Raw genomic sequence first — 12,167 nt, 5'->3', positions numbered from 1 at the left:
TAGGGGTGAGATGTGGCCCTTTGCGCATCAGAACTGCTAAATAAAATTTGTGATCTATGTAACACAATAATATCATTTGTCACCCTTGCAGTCCTCATAATTTCCTTTATTATGTAGAATAATATAAGTTTAGGTGTACTGCATAATGTACATAATAGATTCCATCCCCCTCAAGTATGGGCAGGTGAATGACCCCAACTGGAAAAGCCGGCTGTGGGTCCACAGTGAAGCTGGGGAAGGGAAGTGGAGTCTCTTTAAAAGTTCTAGGATTTAAAGGAGTTCTCGTTTATCAAAATATCAGAAGTAGGCAATTGCTGTGTTCTTGAGCATTTGTTGAATGGACAATGTTTTTGAAATGAAAACAGGCTTAAAAGGTAAAATTACAAACTGGCAATGAGAGACTCTGGATTTTAGTGTCTCCCACGGCGTCAGCAGGCCCCCACACCTTGGAAGGCCTTTCCTCTACTCTGGATCCTGGCTGTCTCTTCCGTTGGTGGTAACAGCTGTCATCTCCCCATTGTCATGTGATGGTGAGTGTGCTCATGAGTGAACATCTGTATGCAAGACGTGCAGAATTAACAACTGCCTCATCAGGCGCCACTGTGGGAATGAAATATTCCACATAGGTGCATTTGCCAAAAAATAGAAGTTTATACTTTTATTATCTTCTATATGCCCTTCCTTGGTTGCTTAAACAAAGCATAATAAGCATCAATTATTATGATGAGAACTTTTCCAGTTCTGAAGCTTCAGCTTTCAGTTGTTAAAAGTTACCGATATTTGATCACCATGTGAGTGTGTGTATGCGTGTGTGTGTGTGTGTAAACATAAACATAAACAAATGTGACACTGTGTAACTCCTAAGGTAACATAATTAGTTAAAAAAAAAAGAAAAGAAAAATGACAGCTACCTAGGTAAAAAATGCAAAGTTAATTTAGTAGGGGAAATTGACTTATCATCTCAGAAGTAAGCACATTGTTTCAGGCCAACAATAGTTCTATCTTAAAGAATAATTCCAGACCTTTCTTTGTTCCTTACTCAGAGGCAGATGCGACATCATTGTCTGTGTTCATCAGTGGGCTGCACAAGGCCCAAACCAAAGTGTTTCATATTTAAACTGCAACGTAACCATTTTCTTTCTTTCCTGGTAGTCACTTAAGTCAGCTTTCTGCAATCTGATAAGCACAGTTGTCAGAATCAGAATTTTTAATTTCCTTCATGTAGCTACAAAGCCCCAGCTTTTCTGCAATGTGTACTTGTAGCAAAGACATATTTGAACAGCTTTGTGGAAATGCATTTAGTGTAACCTAGCCTCATACTTGCATATCCTGTAGGCACATATCTGGCACGTGTACCGTTCTCCTATTCCCTGCCCTCGCCAGACATGACTAATTGATCAGAGCAGTCATCCCTCACGGATGCAGGCTTGGCCTTACAGTCCTCCCCCAGTCTGTCTGGGGTCATGGGAGTTTACTTGCAGGCAGCTGTTTTGCCTTCTCAGCTCTAGATTGATATGGAACAGCCTGTTGACTGTTCATCCTCTTTAGTGCTAAATGCAGTAAAATAAGAAACTGACATTGAAATAAGTTTTTTGAAAAAATCATTTAAAGAGATTGGTTGTTTCACGTGTAAGCCATGCCTAATGCCCCACCATAGCAGATTTACTTGCTGAGGAAAGAACCGGAGGGAAGAAAGAAGCAGGCTGCCTGTGTGGAGCGTGGGTGATTGTGTCACTCCTGGGCTGTTTACTCGAGGTTCCTGCTGCCACCCTCTCTCTTCTTACGGTTTTGTCTGTGCCAATTGGTCCAGTGTCCGTAATTACTCGGTTCCTGCAGATTTATCGTCACAGAAGTAAGCTGTGGAGGAAGAAGTCTTCCGCTGGAAGCTGTCACTGAGGTTAGCTATTTTGCAGAGCGGTTTAATGTCTGAACTTAATCAAGTAGCGTTCTGTTTGCGTTTCAGCCTCCCAGGCCTTTCCGCTCCAAGTGAAATTCTCTGTGTGAAATTACATTGCTGGCGAAACTCTGTTTTTGGCTTCTTGCCTCCTGACCAGTAGGACCTTGTTTCTTCCCAAGGGATGTTTGAATGGCTGCCAGTAGCAAGTTCTGTTTCTGACATATATGTGGATATTTTATCAATTAAGGTAAAAATAGATGAAGCAAGCTAAGATGTTTTCATCGGATATCTAGACTTGACCATCAGACCCAAATATGTTAAGAAAGATAAAAACTAACCGAATTTTATCACTGGGTTGCATAAAATATGGATGAGTCAATGGAATTCTTTTAAAAAGTGAGAAAAATAAACCCTGTCTATTTTCTTTTGACATTCCTCTTTGTCAGTAGTTAAATTCACTGTGCAATAAAAATACATCTGCTGTTGATTTTTTTTTAAGTGTGAAGTGTTCCCTTATTTGGGGCCGTCATAGAAGAGAGGGTTATCTTAGACACCATGGCAGCCCAAACCCTCCCCACCCCACCCCTAGAGCTGCTCACCCCTGGCCCACATGCCCCATTGTTCCTGCCCCCACCTCTGCTGGTTGCATCCTAGCGTGTAGAAGACGATGCCGAAATGGTGCTGTTAATCTTAATTAAATTACAAATTATTTCATCATATGCAAAACCCCTACTCGTCAGTACCAAGTTGGGGACATGATTGTCTCTTAGGAGTGTGTAGTTACAGAATGCTTATTGTCTTGTAGAAGATTTGAAGCATGGAGAAGGACATCTTTAAAGCTTTACAGAAATGTCAGTTGAAGGACATCTGTGTCCTGTCGCGAGCGTGGAGATATGATGACGTAGGAAAGTGGCTTACATGGCTAGAGAACTTTCTGACCACTCGGTGTGCTCCCAGCACAGCTTCCAGGAGGGCCCGGGCCTCTGCTGGGTGCTTCCAGCACAGTGCTCACAGTGTTTCAGTGTGCATTTCCTCCGTGTGCTCCTGGCAGCCTTAGTCCTTGCCATGCTTTCTAATTAACGGGCAGTGCATGACCGTCGATAAACCAGACAAGGCGGAGCCTCATTAGGAGACTCATCCAGCAGCCAGAGGGAGACGGTGGGATAAATTAAGAACAGAGCACCCCTGATTCAGACCGGAGCATCGTTTCTCAGCCATTAATCAAAGTGTCTGAAAAAGACAGCACAGCTCTAATACACCTGCTGTATCCGTCAGATCCCAACAGTAGATGCGTATGTGTGCTCAGGCACCAAGGAAAGAGACACCAGCCAATGGGGCATGTGGATAATTAGATAGATTCCTGGTTCTCACTTCCACCTTGTCCAAAAGCAAGGCTTTTTTCTGCATGCCATTCAGCTTTTCTGGACCAGTGCTGTTGTGTCAGTGTCCAGCCTCAGGGCTGGGCCAATCTGGTGCCCATTCTGAAGAATATTAAATTCCCTTTCCCGCCTAGCTCTGGAAACATTGAATGTGAAGTTACCAGTGCCAAGAATAAAAATGGCCCTGTGCTAAGATAAGGTTACTACTGCTGCAAACACTGTGCCCCCTCAGATCTTCTTCTAAGGGTTTCTAGTAAGATTATGTAGCTCATCTCTCACCACCACCATCTTTACGTTCACGGAGTGCGTCATTTAAGCCAACCCAAAATGGTCACATATTCTTCAGCTGGTTTTGCATGTGTGGCAGACTGCTTGTCTTTGTTGTACACGACAGCCGTGCATCCAGCCGGGACTGTTACACATACGATGTGTGATGTGGCCACATTGGCATTGCATCACATTGGCTCTCCAGGGCTGCTCCCGTTTGAGCGCAACACGTGCACACAGTCCTGCAGACACATACACACACGCGTACACACACATACACGCGCTGCAGGACCGCATTATTTGAGCCTTGTGTGGGCCCCAGAGGCTCTCTAGCACAGAGAGATATTACTGTTCATAGGAGAATTCTAAATCTTATTTCAGGTCTTGACTCAGATGAAGAACTTGGGCTGCTCTGTCACCACACGTCCTATCTAGGTGATTGTCTGGGGCTGACCATGGCCTCCTGATACTCTGTAACCTTTTCTTTATTTTTCCTATGTCTGCACGTCTGCATGGTTATTCAAGCTCGGAGGGTTGGGGAAGCACAGGGGAGATGTGTCCTGGCTGGTGTGGCTCAGGGGTTCTCTCTGGGTTTGGGGAGAGCTTGAGGAGAGGTCCATCTCCATGGTTCTGTTCATCAGCCAAAAACAGCATCCAACACCGTTATTTCATGCACACCCAGCGGCTGTGGCATTTCTTGGGATGTGGAAAGAAGAAAGCAAATTGGCTCTAGCAAATCCAGTATCTGCTACTTGTCCCCGTGGCTGTGATGTGTGTATGCCATACAGCCCAGAAGGACAGCCAATCTTAATGCTTTCTGATTCTCAGCAGCTTGCCTGAGTTTGTTTTTCTTTGTTTTGTTTAAAACTGGGCAATAAATGATTTGAGGGAGGGAGATTTTATTTAGTTACTAAGTTCGTTTTCTCAAAGAAATGTTGCCTGTGGCTATCGCTGAACCTTCTTTCTGCGTGTGTGTCTCCCCTCCCCAGACCAGAGAGTGGCATCCTTCTGCACCCTGACAGACATGCAGCACGGGCAGGGCCTGGAGGCAGCCCAGGAGCTGCCTCTGTGTGTAGATCCAGGCAGCGGCAAAGATTTCATGGACGCAACTGGGTATGTGCACCCCTGTGGACCCCTCTGTCCCGCTGTCCCAGGCTCCCGTGATTATCAGTGATTCCGCTAACCCTGGGCCAGCCAGGAGATCGTTTCCACCCGGGCCTTCCTCTAGTCCTTCAGAGTCCAGAGAAGGGGCTGAGTGGGACTGACTCAGCGCCCTGCCCTGCTGGAGTGGACGGCGCTTGGCAGCATAACTGCTCTGCTCCGTGGGCGGGTCCTGCCTGCCAAGACGTCTCACCCCATGCCCACGGTGATGTGGCTCGCTGACAGGGAGGGAGGGTGTGGGCCCTGGGGTCAGCGTCTGCCGCCTAATTACTGTGACAGCACCAGACAGGGACACCTCTCTGATCAGCTTTCTGCCTGCCAGGCCACGCTTGCTGACCTGCCAAGGGCACATTTCCTCCCCAAACCCTGGTCTTGACCCTGCCTCCCACCTCCCCGTGAAGTGTGTCGAGAACAAGCCATCTCTTTCCCCTACGTTTTGACATGTTTATCACCCATGGAATGTATCTTCTTTACCTGTGTCATCCTTTCCTAATTCCAACTTTTACATAAACTTGAGTTTCATTTAACATGTACATTCACCTTGGGAATGAGCTTTATGATATTTTCTTGACAGAGACGGGGAAATTGAATTATATGTGGTTCCCCGACTTCATTCTGGTCCAGCTAGTCTCACTTGGCTAAACTCATTTAGATAATCTATCTTTTGTTTTTTGACCAATGATTATAACCTGTAGAGATTCTGAATCCCTTTTTCAATCAATAGAGAACCCAGGAAGAATTCCTTTGAGTGGAATCTTTACCAACAGAAATGCTGAATGAAATGTCTTGACTTCAGTGCTCTTGAGTCCTTCTAATTCTGTCCTCATTTGCTAGGGAGCGGTCTCCATCAACACTGACCGGTAAAGTCAATCAGCTGGAATTGATTCTTCGGCAGCTGCAGACCGACCTTAGAAAGGTAAAGCAATCTGTCGGACGTCCCTAATCAGAACTCTTTCTCTTACACAGTCAACCCCCTTGAACTACAAGAAACAGAAATGAAAAGACTCAGGAGCCATAACTGCCCTATGAAAAGCCAACACTAAATGGGAACGGGGAATCTTGAGGGCTAATTGTTTTCTGGCCTACAACTGGTCTGTTCTATTTTAGGGGAACACAAGGATCATAGTAAGCATGAGTGAATGAGGGTGAGCCCTCTGGATGACCAGGCTTCAGAGTGAGTTGGAAACACAGCCAGCTAGCATTTTTCAGTTCAGTGAGTTACAAGTTGCAGCCTGGCCTCCCCAAGCACTGTACCCACAGTGAGTCAGCTTCGCGACCCTCAGAACTTCTACACATCAACCTGTGTGTGGTCGGTCCTCAAAAGAAGTTAAGTAATTCATTCCACACACACTTGTTGAGCTCTTGTTGTATCATCAGCACTGTGCTGGATAGCCACTTTGCCATCCAAGGAGATGGCATGGACTGCAGTTGCTGGAGGGTGATGGCAGGGGTGGGAGGTGTCATGGGAAAGGTTTTCCTATTGTCATCATTTCACTGGTTGAAGAAGGGAGAAATTACAGCTGGTGTGAATACTGATGGAAATGATCCAGTCAGGAAGGAAATAATGCAGAGGGTGAAAAGTGAGAGGGTAATTCCCTGATCTAGTGCACAAGGAGGGGGCCGGCTGTGGATCAGAGTGGGGACCGTGCATACATAGTTACCAAAGCAGAGTGTGTGTGTGTGTGTGTGTGTGTTCCACACACACAAAAGATAGGTTGACAAAGTTCTCCTCTGATTGTTTCTTTTTTGCAGACAATGAGTGATGGGGAGGGGTCTGAGAGGTTCAAGGACAGAGGATAAGGTGTAGAGTAGAGGGTAAACTGACCAGGTGTGTTTGGTAGGTTTGCCAAGCAAGGCTAAAGGTCCAGTTGAATTTGCAGCATAAGTTAGTGACGTCTTTCAGCAGAGTTACCTGTTCTTATCCACTTGGATGGCCAGCTGTCTCAGTTTGCCTGGGGTGGAGAGGTTTCCCAGGACACAGAACTTCCAGAGAGAAAACCAGGAAAGTCCCAGCAAGCTGGGGTGGCTGGTCACCCTGTCTCAGCTGCAGGTGTAGAATAGTTGGAGCGTTGCATTTAACAAACATTAGAGTGTAGACAGGAAATCAAGACAAGGAGAAGAGACACAAGGACCCTAGGGTGTATCTAGGATGTTATTAAACTGAGGGACCCAGAGTCTCAGCTGGGTGAGAAGAAATTATGTCATTGCAGGGGGCTGTTGATAGACAGTGAAAATAAATTTCCGGTGGGTTGGGTAGTTATTGGAGAAGTGGATACTGGAGAAATTTTAAGAAGACAAGAGGTGGTGGTGCTCAGGAAGTGGGGGCTCTAAGCATTTAGGAAGGTATGCAGTTATCGGTAATAGCAAGGTGCAGGATATGGCCACAGGAGTGGGGATTGAGGAGGGGTGGCTTTCAAGATCATAGGGAAGACGTGATGGAGAGACTGGATTGGGTGGAACATCTATGTGGATTTGAAATCATCAACAAATATGACGGGTGGTGGGGGAAGAGAAGCAAAGTGAACTACATTCTAGAATCTTCCATCAGTGATGGGAGAGACTAGAGATATAGTAGATCATTGCAATGAGCAGGAGTGGCAGGGCTTACAACCTAATGTCATGCTTCTCAAAGGAGCGAGGATTAGGGAGGAGCAGTGATCTGCACAGAACAACCAGAGACCAGTTGTTTCGCTGCCTGACCTCCAGGCCCTGTGTCCTTCAGGCTGTGGGAGAGCAGCGTGGGGAAGCAGTGTCTTCAGGAGTGACCTAGGGTTCATTGAGAGCGTGAAGATGAAGGGGGTTTTCAGAGCAGAGGCTGAGAGTGTAGATTTTAATGACAGAGTATGAGTTCCATGGGTCACAGTAAAAGGGGTCGAGGGGTCGTAGAGAGGTGGACCACTGAGTCACAGCAGGGATGTGGGGAGTTCTGAGCCACTAGAGAATGAGAGTCCAGGTTATGGGGAGTGACAGAGCAGCTTGAACCTCTTGTAGTGACTGAGGAAAGTCAGGATGTGTGGGGACTGAGATCGGTCCTTACGGGGACGTCAGTAATCAGTTCTCACTCAAGCCCCTCTTGGGACCGGCGTCCTTCAGTCGAGTGGTGAGGCAGGTAGTACAGGGGAGGGCCTGAAAAGGGACCAGGAAATAGTAGCAAACCTCCAGGGTGTGCCAGGCATGCCAGGGTGGAAAGAGTCTCCTGTAGTGGCCGCAGCCACCGGCTTACCCCGCACAGCCATCCGGCCCGGTGCTGCTGGTGGCATCTGCTGGACTTAGCGGTCAGGTCAGATCCCGTTACCAAATACCATTTGTCATCATCTGACAGTGACCCCCTCTCTCCCGGGGGCAAGACATCCCTTTCAGCATTTGGGAGCTGAAACTTGTGTTGTCCGTTTTTCATTGCTGTATTTTGCAAACTCCAGATGTGATTCTTCTGAAGAATCTTGATTGTTTTGACATAATTTTTAATGACAAACTTTTACGGTCGTTGTGGAGATAGACCGTAGCGGGAAAGCATCAGGATGGAGTGGAAAGCCTAAAGACGTTTTTTATTATAAACAAACGTCGGGTCTACAGCTACGTTGGTCCCAGTTTTGTAGGGTAAGGAAGTGCCCTTGGAGAGCTCTGGGCGTCTGTCCGTGGCTATTACTTTTAACCCCTCACTGCAGTCTCCTTTTGGAGAGAGGATAAGTTAAGCCGTGATTAATCACCTTCCTGTATAGCAGCTGTCTTGATTCCTGTCGAGAGCAAAGTGGGACGAAAGGAAAGAGTATGTTGAGCTGTTCATCGCATCCCTTTGTTTTTGGCACAAACCAGGATCAGGCAGACCTCCTCCGAGGAAATCAGGCCCCCTCCCCTCAAAAAATAAAGTGAAAGCTAAGGATAAAGCGTTCTTGTGCTACAGCTTAGGAGGAGAGAACACGTCAGTCCTCGCCATGACTCAGTTTGTTTCTCCTCTCGCAGGAGAAGCAGGACAAGGCCGTTCTCCAGGCTGAAGTGCAGCATCTGCGACAGGACAACATGCGGCTGCAGGAGGAGTCCCAGACGGCGACCGCTCAGCTGCGGAAATTCACGGAATGGTTTTTCAACACCATCGACAAAAAATCGTAACCAGTCCGCCCCACCAAGGGACCATTGGGAAATACCTAGAGTCCCTGCAAAGTTGCAAACGTGTGGTTTTTAGTTATGCTTTCAGCCAATCGTAGCTGTCCTTGCTATTCCACTCTGTCCAGCACCACTCACCCCGGCAGGATAGGCCGCCGCGACTCTTTCTTGGTACCATCTTGTGATAGCGGAGAGCAAGGCTGACGTGAGGATGAAGATGAATGTAACTCCCGGTGTCAAGATGAATGTAAACCCCGGTGTCGTGTAGACCTTTTCCGTTCAGACTCTACTCCAATGGTGCTCTGGTGTGGGCTTACCTCAAGAGGGAAGAGAGTTGGGTTAATTCCCTATATATCAGGTGACCTGGTAGAGATGTTAAAGCAATTTACCATAGTTTGGGCTTTAGTATTGTAAAATAAACATGAAAACAAATAATCAGACATATACTTTAATGTTAAAGGTGCTCTATTTTTTTGGATGTACAGTAGTTTTATTTCCACAGCCACATTATCATAGCAATAAGAAAGAGGCGTAGTAAATAGTGGGAAAAGCTGTGTCGGGAAAAGCACTGATGTGTTTAACACTAGTTTGAATGCAGTTACTACTTTACAGACTTATTTATTTGCAGGAGCAAACGGTGCCTGAATATTAACAGTGTTCTGATTTAAAAAAAGATACATATGCCTTGTAAATGGCTCACTAAGTAGTCACTTCAAGTCTTCGTTCACTTTTGTATAGTTACCGCTCTGCCGAGAGAGAATAAATCCGCTTCCTTCCCAGGCCTCTGCCGTGTGTGTGAGCCAGCAGAATCACGTGTACAATGCCAAATTTGTTTATCTTTGTACAGAAGCTTTGATGAAGTGTCTTGTATTTAACACCCTTATTTAAGCTTATTTAACCTGAAATTGTTAATTTTATAAACTTGGTTTTACCTGCACTATGATGAGAGAGGGGTAGCGGGCAGCAGGCTCAGGAAAGGCTGGGCTTGCCCAGGAAAGTCGCAGGAGCAGGGCGGGGAATTCTAACAACTGGATGCTGCTAGTAACAATTTGTTTGTATTGCTTTACCATTTTTAACTGTTCTATTTGAGATGAACGTACGTTTTGCTTTTTTAATAAATGTTTAAAAGAGTCCACATAAGTAACAGTGTTGTCAGGCGAATATAGATTTTTATGATCTAATATGTCAATAAGCTAAGTGAATGTGAATTTACTTTGGGTCATTTAGGATCTTGATCTGTATTAAACACTGCTTAGCCTTCTTCTTATAGAATCCTAGACTGATTTCAAGCAAAGAGTGACTGATGTTTATTAATAGCTGCTACATCCCGCCAGACACTGTTCTCTGCACTTTTCATCCTTCTCGTCAATCCTAACAGGAGCCTTAATAGATAGATGGTGGGATTTCCATTTTACAACTCAGTAAACTGAGGCTCGAGTTAAGTGATTTACCCAAGGTTGCCTTTTGTTCTTAATTAGCATTTTATTCAACAAAGAATTTGATGTGGCTTGCAAGGAAATACATACAATAAAATTGTAGGAATTTGAAAAATAATCAGGAACGAGTAAACTGTAAATTTGAATTAAATGTAAGACAGAAGGAAGACATAGAACATGGGCCTAAGTGGGAAGGGAAACAGAGCAAGGTAGAAAGTTCTCAACCATCTGAGAACAGAAACCGTATCAAGAATTCAGAGGAAGCAAAGCAATTCCCAGAATTTACCCTTAAAGGGATTTCTCACATGGGCTTCACCTGAGAGATACATTGGCAAATATCCTTAACATCAGATGTAACATTAGGCTTCGTAAGGCTGTTTCTTGAAGCCGCCACCTCTGAAAGGCACCCAGTGAATGCAGTTTCTTGAGGAGTCAGGACATCATAGGCCCGTTGTGAATCCTTCTCCCTCCCTCCCTGTCTTTCCAATCACTGTGTGCCAGGCGCTGTACCAGGAGCCGGAGAGCCAACAGCCGTCAAGTCTAACTGGGCCCTGTCTTCATGGGCCGTACGGTCTAAGAAGGAGAGATAGGCATAAGATTATTTCAAAATGTGAAAGACAGAAATGAAGAGTGCCTGCGATGGGCTCCCTTAAATAATTATTATAATAACTCACGTTGTTTGAATAGTTACTATGTGCCAGGCACTGTTCTGAGGCTCGTTATCGATAGAGCAAACCTACAGGACAGCTACTATAATCCTTACCTCTTTAAAGATGAAGAATTGAGACGTGGACAGTGTTCTCAGGGGAGGCCTCGTGGCTAGGAGACTTGAAGGTGGAGAAAAAGCTGGTCATGAGAACCCAGGGGAGGAAAATTCCAGGTGGGGGAACTCTGAGTTCAAAGGCCCTGAGGCTGTAGAAAGCCAGGATGTACGGAAGATAGATAGTGAGGGGGAAAGTGGTAGGAGACACGTTAGAAGAGATGAGTAAAAGCCAGATCATTATAGAACTGAAGCCTGTGGGAGAGTCTGGCTTTTCTTCTAAGTCAAAAGGAAGCTGTTGAAGCAGGAAAGCAGCGTGATATGACCTATATCTTAAAAGGATTAGTCTGACTTCTAAAAGAGAAGGAATCACAGAAGACAGGCATCTGCAAACTTCTTCTAAGGCATATGGTAAATATTTTAGGCTTTGGGAGTCATACAGTGTCTCTGTTGCTTATTTTTAAATTCTAATTTACTACCCTTTAAAGCTGGAAGAGACGTTCATAGCTTGCAGGCCACCCACCACCATCGTTGACCAACCCCTGGTATAAGAGAAAGAGTAGAAAAGAAAGATCAGTCTATGTGGGAGGCAGTGCTGGCACGGACTACAGTGAGGCGGAGAAGATAGGGGAAGAAGGTGGGTCACACTTGAAAGCGTATTTGTAGATAGAACCCACTGAACTGCCCTCAGGTTGGAGACGTGAGGGCAAGGTTTGATTCAGGAAGAAGCCCTAAACTTCAGAGGAGTGGATGAACTGCATGTTCTTCAGACAGTTTTCCCTAAATATTCCTTGCCTTTAATGAAAGCTTAACGACAGATCGTCATGTCCCCTGGCGGGGGCCTGGATGTAACTCTTCTGCACTGTTGGTCAGAGATGGAGGGATTTGCTTTAGAGGACAAGTAAGGGGGTGGCAAGGGTAATGCTGCGTAGGGAAAATAAAGGAATCAGACCGAAATCTACCTGACCAGAGAGCCATCCCACCTTCCTAAGGCATCCCTGTGGAGGAAACCAGAAGGTGTTTTTTGCAAGAAAGACTTCTCAGTCTATACTAGCAAAAGAATGAATAATCTTTTAGTCTGCCTCCAAAGGGCCAAGCCAAAGAATGTGGCCAAAATGATTTTGGCCCATTTAACTCTTTTTCAAACAGATGTTTCCATCAACAAC

The 12,167-nt window shown here is 45.7% G+C and overlaps 1 protein-coding gene across 5 annotated transcripts in view; it reads left to right on the top strand.

Annotated features, from left to right (window-relative positions):
• SIPA1L2 (signal induced proliferation associated 1 like 2) overlaps positions 1 to 9,945 on the top strand; it is a 210,694-nt gene extending 200,749 nt beyond the window's left edge. For 3 of the 5 annotated variants that reach the window (XM_046652986.1, XM_046652987.1, XM_046652983.1), the window contains 3 exons: positions 4,533 to 4,656; positions 5,539 to 5,620; positions 8,665 to 9,945. In XM_046652986.1, coding sequence (XP_046508942.1) covers positions 4,533 to 4,656; positions 5,539 to 5,620; positions 8,665 to 8,811 — 353 coding nt within the window. In that variant the 3' untranslated portion in view covers positions 8,812 to 9,945. Of the gene's footprint in view, positions 1 to 3,924; positions 3,979 to 4,532; positions 4,657 to 5,538; positions 5,621 to 8,664 lie in introns of all 5 variants that reach the window. The other 2 variants (XM_046652984.1, XM_046652982.1) reach the window with 1 other exon arrangement.
• Positions 9,946 to 12,167: the final 2,222 nt, after the last annotated feature.

Source organism: Equus quagga, chromosome 2, assembly GCF_021613505.1.
Source record: "Equus quagga isolate Etosha38 chromosome 2, UCLA_HA_Equagga_1.0, whole genome shotgun sequence".
Classification (NCBI taxonomy): domain Eukaryota; kingdom Metazoa; phylum Chordata; class Mammalia; order Perissodactyla; family Equidae; genus Equus; species Equus quagga.
The sequence above is the reverse complement of the archived record's forward strand: the minus strand, read 5'-3'. Positions and strand labels throughout refer to the sequence as shown.